We start from the raw sequence: 11,114 nt of genomic DNA, 5'->3' as shown, positions 1-11,114 counted from the left end.
TCCTCCATCTCACCCACTCAGCTACAGCAGGCGCAAACACCGGGGAGACTGACACAGGCTGTCGGCCAGCACCGTCTGAGGAATGCACACCGACTTTCTGACTGGAATGTCTCTCGTGAGAAATCCAAGGCCAGAAAGAGCTGTGACGCCAGAGTGCTCTTCGATTTTAATATTAATAATTTCTAAATCTTTGTATCAAAACTAAACAGATCCCCATTTAACCCTATTAAGACAGTTATTTTATTATTTTTGGAAACAATATTGTTTTTAAAGGGACTCCAGAGTGAGATAACAGTGACCAATTCAGCAAAGACAAACAGCTGATATAATTTTATTCAGCACTAAAAATTACAGATTTTGTGACAACATATAAATAAATTTCTATGACAATAAATTGATACTCTGAATTAAGAGCATATAACAAAATATTTATTCACAAGCTGAAATGCATGTGCTTTGTTTAGGGGTCAATTTTGAGTCATAATTTACATTTATAGCAGTGACTGCCACCATCAGGTAGAGGCACTTAGCTGTTTCTAAGTTCCATCTGATAAAAAAGCTCTGTCACATTGCCTGAATCTCAGTACTCTGGACCCGGTGCACAGTTATTAGTCTGAAGCCAACCTGGGCTACATAGACTCTGTTTCAAATACAGATAGACACACGGGCACAGAGAGACAGGCAGGCAGACAGACAGACAGACACACACACACACACACACACACACACGTCTAGAGACTATAATCAATCACTCTGTACTCCTTAATAGACAGACTGCAGGCAGCCTGACCCCCATCAAGACCAGAGTCGTGTCTCTAATACAAGTTTGCCCCCACTCGGGCCAGCTTTAATCTCTAAAGGCCTACTTTGGGAAGTAACCTTGAGATGGTACTTAACAACTGTACCAATTCTTATCAAAAATTAACTATTTTGGGTACTTTTGTTTTAGGTTTCTGTGGTTTGGGCACATCCAGAACATCTTCGTGGTCTGCACTCATTCCCTTTGCCCAGCGACCAACTGTGATGATTCGATCTGAGGGATTTAAGAAAAAAGCAATCAGGATATAAAAACAACAGTAATCAAATGCTTCCCCTTAGAGTGGTATCGGTTTAGGAAAGGAACTAGTTTTGACAGGAATAATCACAAGGAGAGACGACCCCATCACTGCAGGGAAGGGAGCAATTCTGTAATTGATTAGAACCCTTGATTTCCAAGTATCACAGGCAATTTCTTATCCCAATTAGGGAAATGCAGGAGCTGCTTTGCAATGACGGATTGATGAGAGAGCTCCCTCTCTCCTTCCCTGAGTTCATCACTGTATCAATGATTCCGAGAGCCCGTGAACAGCGAGACTGAGGAGGCATCCGTTTTAAATGCACAGATTCCACCTGCAAAATTATCGAGCATCTGCTTGTCAGTTTTGTCATTCGGGAAGTGGCAATCCTCCCAGGAGGGAGAATTCAAACCCCACTTCATCATTTCAGTCTCACTGCCTACCCCATATAAAGATGATCTCCTTCTAGACAGGATTATAAACAAGACTGATTTTCACATGAAACATCTGGGAAAGAAAGTAAAACTGGGAGGACTCAGCCCGAGCTGTGCTTTTCCTCCAAGAAGCTCTACTGGGGTGCTACTGCCTTTCCTTACCTGTATGTATGTACATGGCTCGTGTGGGAGTACGCATGCACATGTGTGTGCATGTGGAGGCCAGAATGCAGCCAGGTGTCTTTCTATAGCACCACCTGCCTTGACTGAGACAGGGTCTCTCACTGGCCTGGAGCTCAACGAGCAGGTGAGGCTAACTGCCCCGCAAGCCCAGGAATACACCCCTCCTGCTTCACTGTGCTTGGACTGCAAGACAAATGCACCACAACACGCCCAGCTTGTTCGTCAGCTCTGGGGCCCAACACAGGCTCTCTATCTATTACATCTATCCTGGCAAATGAAGAGAATAATGGTCTCTCCTTCCTCAGAGGTCTGCGGCATGCAGCAGTGAACACTTATGAAGTTCTTAATGATCAAGGCTAATATTTCACTGCAAAAGCTGTACCAGCAGCTGCTGTGTTGATAACACATTTTTAATAAGTTTAACAGCTTTTTACAGTCATTTTGGAGCATGTAAAGCAATGCACAGGAGGACACTCAGGCTTATGAATGTTGAAAATTAATTTTGTATTTGAGTTTTATCTTAGGAATCAATACGGTTTTGCTAAGTAAGAAAATAAGTCCTGGTATAATTAATTTCATTCTGAGCAAACAGGATGGCTTGTGAGATGCCTTTCGGAATAGAGTCCTGCAGCTTCCAGCCTACCTCCCCTGAGAACAGCCCTGATGTTCAGGGACTCGGCACTGGGCTGATGGCTCGCAGGAAGTGGAAGCAGCTATCCGCAGTCAACAGTGCCTCTGAGTTGTTACTAATGGAACTCAGTGAGTTCGGAGAGAAACACCCCTTATGAACGGACGCCTAGGAGCTCACCTGAGTTCTGATTTTCAGGGCAATCTTTCTTAAAATGTTCCACGGAGCCACAGAGTTTACAGCCGCCACCTAGTAAAAGAACAGTCACTGAGTACTGCAGCGTCCTGGGAGGGTCTGTAGCACTGTGTTGTGTGGTCCCACCTCGCTGACGGCTGCACAGGAGGTCTGGAAGCAGGTGGGCACCACCACTCCTCTTAGTAATATTCATTTGCCATTCCCGAATCTCAGACGCTAATGGAACCAGCTGTTCCTTCCCGTACCTGAGCTCCAGACAGAAGTGGAGAAAAGGAACATGGCGGAAGGCACGGAAGTCGAGGGGACCCATGGAGAGAGTCCAAGTGCAGAGCCTTCACCCGGGAAACAGCTCGGACCAGGTAAATGCTCGAACCTCCAGTGGCCCCCAACAGTAAGCACCACTGCCTGGCCTGCCGGGTAAGCTGGGGCAGTGACCTACTCAGGCAAATGTTTCTGTCTTCCCTCTGGCTGTCCTGCTAACCTGAAAAAAGACCGTGTCTGTCTGATTGAAGCACTATTCCGGGATGGTGGTTTCTCCAGCAAGGGTGTTCCACATAATAATCGGACCTTCTCGTGGTCATGCTTGTGTAAAGTGCCTCATCAGAAAATGTCCCCACGGCACGCTAATCTGTCTCCCGTGCATCAGATGCGCGTCTCTTGCTTTGTACCAACAATGGCGACGACAACGACAACAAAACACTCTGTCTGGAGAACCAAACAAAGCCATTCTTGCTCACAGGCCAACTTCCCAGGCCCTTCCTTCTTCTTCCTTCTTCATGCCAAGGTGGAGACAGATGAGGCCCTTGACTAACGCACACACTTTAAAAATGAAGAAGGCCATAACTGGGCAAGATCTAAGATGCCACTGACTGTGAAGTGTGTCACTACTTCACCAGGCAACAAGGTGCCAGTCATGTAGGCAGGCCCATGGCACGATACATTCTCATTTCAGATATAAAACTGTGAAGACTGGGGGTTGGGGATTTAGCTCAGTGGTAGAGCGCTTGCCTAGCAAGTGCAAGGCCCTGGGTTCGATCTCCAGCTCCGAAAAAAAGGAAAGAAAAGAAAACAAAAGAAAAGAAAAGGAAAAACTGTGAAGACTGAATCTTAGAATCAATAAAACCAAATTTCCTTATCTCCATTTTACAGGTGACAAACTGAAGAAAGGTCAGTTCTAATTAGCAAAGACCTGGAGCTGTGAGGGGTGCTGAGACTGACTCCAAGAGCCACGCATTTCCACTGGACCCTTGCGGAGCAGGACCTCAAGACACAATACAGAGACACAGCAGGCCTCTCCTTAGAAGGCAACAACCCCGCTCCTGCAGGTCCTCAGACACAAGTGCTTACTGCAGGCTCTTAAGACACTAGCTGAGCCAAAGACAAGAAAGTTCATGAAGCCCCATGTCATGAGTAAGGAGAAACTTCAGGAACAAATATCATACCAGGAGAGAACAGCACCCAGCATCGTCTCTAGCAGAACGGTGTGCTAACGGTTACATTAACACACGCCATGGCTTTTCAAACCTACCAATTTGAGACAGAAATCCTCTGCTTCTTCTGAGCTTAAACACCCACAGATGCTTAATATTTCTCACAAATAATGCTGAAGCAAGGAGTCTGAGAACCACGCCATGGCTTTTCCTGATTTATGAATGAATCACACTACAGAGCATGAATACTCCAGCACAACTTGGTAAAGGCACTAAGGTTTCATCTTCTCGATGATTTATTAACAAACAGGTAAAATGTATCAGATGGCAATTCTGAGCCATCTGCACCCGTCCAAGTCCTGAGGGTAATGGCACTTACCGTCAGCATAGACTCCTTTGGTGTTATCAGGGCAGGATCTGGACAGGTGTCCCATTTCTCCGCAGACAAAACACTTTGCAAAAGGAAATTCGCCTGTAAGAGTCATGCTCTCATTAATTTATTGCATATATGACAAGCTGTATAAGTCACACTCCTTTACAACACTGTAAACAGAAAAGATCTTTTTACTGAGTTGGCTAATGCTCACCTTCCCTCAGCACCAAACAGGAAGACAAAAGAGAACATACCAAGTGCAGGGTCTACGTTAGCTCTGCACTTCGTCATCTCGTGCTCCGTGGACCCGCAGCGGTAACAAATGCCGGTGCCCATGTCCTGACTCTCTAGCACAGCTGGGCAGTCAGCGATTCCATGGCCAGGTTGTCGACAGTGGAAACACACCTAGGGAAGCAAAACATGAGTTTCCACATGGCTACATTACTCTCCTGCCTTTACTAATATTTTATCAAAACTATTTTTATTTTGCATTTTAAAGTTTAAAAGAAAAAGCATCATCAGTATTTTATCTGTAGAAGAAAGTACTTTCCACATTCCCAAAGAGTCAAGTGCCATTTCAATCACAGGGGCTTAAGTGCTTCGTAGATTTAATTCCATGGGTCTATTAATATCAGACACAACATTACAAATGGCTTTGTAGGTGGCAACAGTTCAAGTGAATTGAGCAAGTATGGATCATACATCTTTTACTAAAGACGCCTGCACCAGAAAACAAAAGGTGTGTTTGGAGAAGGGTCTTGGTAGAAGTTACACAACAGCTAGTTAGTCCTTGTATTTTTAAATTTCGGGCTGAATGGAGCTGGGTTCTGTGTTTGCACTGTGATTCAGATCACAAGATAGGAGCTATCGGGGTAGGTCAAGCAGTGTAAGCGGCGGGTTACAACGGCTGAGTGGAGCCAAGGTTTGTCAGTGCTGGGAGGCACCGATGCATCATTAAAGTGTGGGTAAGAAAGTGTGGCACCTGAGATCCAGTGTTAAGGACCGCACCGAGATGCACTCCACTCACCTGCCTGGCAAGGGCAGGTCCACAGTCACTAGCAAGAACAGGAAGGTCAAGAAACCACCAGAACACCGGTCTGCTCACATAAACAGAACAGTCAAACACCTTGAAAGAAAAAAAACCTATCAAAAAGAAAAGGTCAAGTCATCACTGGCCAAATCCTGTTAAAGAAAATCTCCTCGAAATGGGGGCTCTGACATAACATGAACAGGTTTATGCAGGCCAACTGCTTCAAAACATTAAGGCCATGAGAATCCAGCATACTTAGTACTGCCTGGTTCTGCTTCAGGCCCAACATGGCGGGGGTTTCCTGGAATTTCTGAGTACCAGGAAGTGATGGCCCATGTTTTGTTCAGTGGAGTGCGGGACTAGATGGAAGACAAGTGTAAGTGAGGCCACAGCCTATGTGGTGAGGACAGAAGGCTGAAGGCCTGGCAGTTCACACGAGAACAGCGATGTGTCTTATCTAACTGTCTAACTGCTCGCCTTCTCTAATGACGTGATTAGCTGGAAGGGAATTTGGAGACTACGTAACAGTTGGCTGTCATTGGCTCCAAACAGTATTACGTGGGGGTCAGAGCTATGATCAGAGAGAAGTTATAAAAGTTATAAATAGTAAGATGCTAAAAGAGCAATTAAGTAAACCACGGAAAAGGGAATCTATCTTACGTTGATTCCAGGACACGCCAGTAACACAGCAAAGGATGTGGACCTTTATTCGCTACAGTGACACTGAGACACTTCACTGACAACAGGAGCAGCCGGGGATTCAGAGCATCCCTTCCATGACTTCCAAAACCAGGGCTCTGCTGAGAACTGTGGAGGCCAGGTGTGGTGGCACATGCCTGCAACTCCAGTACATGGGACACACGGGCAGAAGGTCACCTTAAGTCTGAGGCTACGGGGTCAGCCAGAGCTACATTACAAGACCCCATCTCAAAACAAACAAAACACCCCAACAAAACAGCCCTAGTGACTCTAACAATTCACTTCACATTTAGGTGGAAAATGGTCAAAAGGCAGCAGATTGGCATTTAAACCAAGTATGACAGGACTTATCAGAAGCTACGAAAACCATTATCACTAATTTGTGTTTTATTAAAAAAAAAAAAGAAAACCACTATTTTCTTACATTGAAAAGACTTTAAAAGTTTATACACTAATTGGTATTATGATCACCTATACCTATTTTCAAAAAATTTTAACCGCTCATACACAATAAAAACAGGGAATTAGGTCTGGACAGACAGTTTGGATATTAAGAGCACTGGGTGATATTCCAGAGGACCCGGGTTCAATTCCCAGCACCCACAACAGGGAGTGGGAGCTCACTACTGTCTGTAACTTCAATTCCAGGGGAACTAATGCCCTCTTTTTGGCCTCTTGGGCACCAGGCACACAAACTGGATATGCAAGCCATACACCCAAACAAAAATAAAAATTTATATTACCCAATACACCCTAAAGTAAAAATTTATTCAACCCACAGCCAGATATTATGTGAATAGTCTAAATTGAAAATTTCCATCTGTTCTCTTCCCTCAGAAATGGGGAGGATTTGTGAGTTCCAGAGGGGTTGAGGACACCAGGACCACTGAACCAGTTAAGCAGGGTTCATATGGGCTCCTACTGGCTGAAGTGGCAAGCACAGGGCCTGCATGGTTTACCCCAGGTCCTGTGCCTATGCTGTGGCCATCAGCTTGGTGTTTCTGTGGGACTACTAAGAATGGGCGTGGGTGTGTCTGACTCTTTCCCCTATTGGGCTACCTTGTCCAGTCTCAATAGGAGGGCTTTTGTCTTGTCTTATTGTATCTTGTTTTGCTGTGTTTGGTTGTTATCTCTTGGAAGCCTAGTCTTTTCTGAAGGAAAATGGGGGAGTGGCTAGAGGAGAGGGGACTGGGAGGAGTAGAGGGAGTGGAAAATGGGGGAAGAATCTATTTGCAATAGTAATAACAATAATGATAATTTTTAAAGAAGTAAATCAGGTAGAATGTTAGTGTTCAGGGTGTGGTGGCCCACACACTGTTTAATTCCAGCACTCAGGAAGCAGAGGTAGGCAGATCTCTTTGAGTTCAAGGCTAGTGGGTCTACATAGCCAGATCCGGGTCAATCAAGGCTCAAAGTGAGACCCTTTCTCAAAATATAAAACAAAACAAAAACCCAAAGATAAGGGAGAAGGTGAATGAAATGTGCTTTCAAAAATATCTTTCTGGGCTGGAAAGACAGTAACGTGCATACCACACATTCGTGATACCCTGAATTCAAGCCTTAGACACCATGTGAAAAAGTCAAGTATGGCAAAGCACACTTAGAATCCTAACTCTGGAGAAGCACATGGGGTACTGGCTAGCCTGTAACTAGAAAGTTCCAGGACAGTGAGAGACAGCAAAAGACCCCATCAAAACAAGGGATGGTGCCTGAGGAATGACAGCTCACACACACATGCGCGTGCACGCACACACACTTGCCTGCGTGCACATATGTGCACCACATACAAATGGCTTGTGCCTAGGTACAGTGGCCCACAGCTATATCCCATTTCCAGCAGGAGGGTTGCTATACTCTTAGAAGCCATAGTTAAGTGCTGGCTCTGCAGGGGAAGTCACAGTGCCCAGCCTCTCCCAATCTGGGAAGTTCCCTGCCTTACCTTCTAACATTTATCATTGTGATACACATTTCTTAAAGATTCCTGAGTTTTCATGTAGAAAGGGTGACAGGGCCTCCTTGTGAACAAATATTTTATACATTATAACAAAAGAACATCTATCTATTCCTTCCAAGTACTGGAATCATCTTTAACTTGGGGTATCTAGTAGTTGTTTTCAACAGCTACTTGCAAAGGTATTACCATAAGACGGTGGCAGGGCAAACCCAGGTTTTGAATTCAGTCTGACTGTCATCTCTAGCACGGACCAAGTGGCTTTTGTTACTTAACCTGGACAGACTTCTACCGTGTTTTCTGCCTGCAGTATGGGAATACTATCGTGTGCAATGTTGTTTTAACAATACTATCACGTGTGTAATGCTATGACAACTAAACAAGTACACTGTGTGTGTACATGTGCTAAGAAAGAACAAACCTTTAAAAGCTGCACTAGGGCTGCACCAATTGGGCTCTGTTAAAACACGCACTGTGTGAAAAGATGAATACTTTCTAGTCACACAAAGAAGTGACACACAGACATGAGCTCACCATCGAATTCTTCTTTGTTGCCTGTCTCTTTAGCCGCCTTCCTTCCCGCCGGCTGTCCTTCTTTAAGGCCACTGCAATTTCTTCCCTTACGTCTCTGCTGTCGGCTGCTATCAGCTGTCCATTGTGAAGCACCTGTGAGCTCTGCTTCAGGTATTCCATGAACCCATTCACATCTTCATTCAAATACTCTTTTTTCTTTTTGTTCTTCTTGTGTTTTGCCTGAGGTGCGTCGTTTCTAAGGGACAGCCCACTGACTTGACATCGCTTATGACTTGGAGGGTTTTGGTTTGCGCCCTCTGCAGAGCCCTTCTTCATGTCCTCCCATGATGTTGCTGACAAGGGTCTCTTACTATTTGAAGTTGTAACTCTAGCCCACCTGGTCATGGCTGGATCAGAGGTACTTAACTAATCTGTAAGGTAAGAGCAAATAGTAATTAATTAATTAAAATTGAAGATATACAGAGAGGTCATTACTATCAAATATACTCATGTTTTAAACTTTAAACCATTAAAACTCTTCATTTAGATGGGCACAGAACACATGGTATGTTGTGTAGACATTTCTCTAAAGTAATTTTGGCATTGATCAGAGAGGTTACATTTCAGTTGAAGAAAATAACATATGCTTGCTTAAAACTAGAAAGTATTTTGCCAACAAATGAGTTTTAAATAGCAATCATATATAAATACGTAAACAGTCATCTCAAATCTTGCTGTTTTCCTAATCATTTCTTTTCCTACCTTTAAACCCCAGTCTACTTTCTCCCAATCTGCTTGCACCGTTTGCCATTTCAATGCAGCAACTTGCAAAGCACATTAGTAAACATACAAAAGTCTCGTCTGTCTTTTCCCTGTAGATGTATAAAGGCAGTCTATAAAGTGTCTGCAGTCACATGACAGTCCAATGGTTTTACATCAGTTTCAATGATCTCATTTTAGTGATTCAAACTGTAAAACAAACTTCATATTAAGAAACCTTGATTGTGTACCCTTAATAAATATGCATAAAGAGGTTTTCATTTAGAGTATAGATGTGAGCATATTTTTAAAGGAGTGTATTTTAAGATGAATTATTTGGCTCCAACATAAAATTGAGTATTTTACTTTGCATGCAACCTAGCAATTCGGAAAACGGTTTCTTTTTCTTCTTCAATGAATGAATACACCAGACACAATCAAAGGAGGATTCCAACTATGGAGTTGCCACTTTCAGGGCAGCATCCTGCGTGCCAGGTAACTTAAAGCCTTGGCACCAGCACTCTGCAGCATGCCTTCAGGGCCGGTGAGTGACGCTGTAAGACACTTTACAGTGTACTGGTCCCCGGTCACCAAGAGGGCGGGTCTTCCTCCCGCACACCGGGGATGTGAGGCTCAGGGTGTCAGGAGGGTGACACGGGATGGTTGGACAGCCCCGGTGCTCCCGCACGCGCGGCATCGCTTCTCTACATCCGCCCCGGCAGCGCGTCCCGCGGGCACCCTAGTAGGCCTGCGAGGCTCCCAACTGCGGAGCCGGGCGATCCGACTAGCTCCCGGGCTCTATCCTCGTGAGCTCCCGCAGGAGTCCGGCTCCAGCCGGCCAAAGTAGCACAGCGGCCCGCACACCTTAACCGGGGGTGGCCATGTAGCTCCTTACCCCGTCTGAATCCTCCAGAGCAGCTGAGACAACGAGCCAGAGAAGCCCAGACCCGGAAGAAGGCGGGGCCATGGAGACCGGAAGTGTACCTTTGCCTACGCGTCACTTCCGGCGAAGCCAGGGACGCGTGTGGTGTTTATGGATCTTAGGCTGCGGAAAGTGACTTGTAGAAGTTTGTGGGTCTCATAGTGTTTGCAGGGCTTGCACTGGACTCCCGGGACACAAAGATGATGAACGCTTAGTCTGTGCCGTCCGAGAATGTGTAGCCTAGCGGGAGAGATAGACGAAAGGACTTTTAGGAGTAAGGTCTTCCTTACAGTGTCTTTTGAACTGTCCTTTAAAAATTCAAATGTAGTGAAATTGGCTCTAGGAGAGAGCCGAGGCTCGGCCAAGCCGTCAGCCCAGTAGGAGTGTCACTGAGCTACAAGTCTGAATGACCTTTGGAGCGCCTATTGGTTCTGAGCGGCACTTCAGGATTGCCCTGGCTGAAGCTCATTGAACATTCACACTTTGTGGCCAGGGTTCGTTTTGCAAGAACATTCTAGTCCTCCGTCCTATTAGTTCCCCCCGGAAACCACTCTCAGTTATGTTCAGTGAGAAACCGCATGGTCATACGTTTAGTCCTCCATCAGGTCCTATCCATTTTGCCTCTTTAAATATTGATCTCCTTCCTCGGGCCCTTCTGTTCTTCTTTGTCTCTACTGACTGTCCTGTCTCTTGTCTCAGCTTTCACTGTTGGCCCGAATTCCTGCAGCTCATCTGGGCAGACGTTTTTGCCCCGTGCATAAATTATTTTCCACAAGTGAACTTTGAAAACGTAAGTCAGAGCGCCAAATCAAATTGGTGCCTTCCTGCTTAAAACCTTTCCATCTTTTCTCACTGCTGGGATGGTAGTCAAACTCTGGAGCAGGTGTTACAATCTTTGTCCTATTTGAACTCTGTACAAAAGGGCCTTCCCCCATTTTCTTA

The 11,114-nt window shown here is 45.2% G+C and overlaps 1 protein-coding gene across 1 annotated transcript; it reads right to left on the bottom strand.

Annotated features, from left to right (window-relative positions):
- Window positions 1-306: 306 nt before the first annotated feature.
- On the bottom strand, window positions 307-10,231 carry Zcchc9 (zinc finger CCHC-type containing 9). Its single transcript, XM_032899047.1, has 6 exons — window positions 10,146-10,231; window positions 8,513-8,922; window positions 4,553-4,703; window positions 4,305-4,397; window positions 2,481-2,549; window positions 307-1,033 (listed from the first exon to the last, which is right to left on the bottom strand). The coding sequence occupies exons 2-6, from the start codon at window positions 8,894-8,896 to the stop codon at window positions 915-917; spliced, it is 816 nt and encodes a 271-aa protein (XP_032754938.1). The 5' UTR covers window positions 8,897-8,922; window positions 10,146-10,231; the 3' UTR covers window positions 307-914.
- Window positions 10,232-11,114: the final 883 nt, after the last annotated feature.

This window comes from Rattus rattus, chromosome 3 (assembly GCF_011064425.1).
Source record: "Rattus rattus isolate New Zealand chromosome 3, Rrattus_CSIRO_v1, whole genome shotgun sequence".
Lineage (NCBI taxonomy): Eukaryota > Metazoa > Chordata > Mammalia > Rodentia > Muridae > Rattus > Rattus rattus.
Note: the sequence above shows the minus strand (reverse complement) of the source record. Positions and strands in the feature narration are given on the sequence as shown.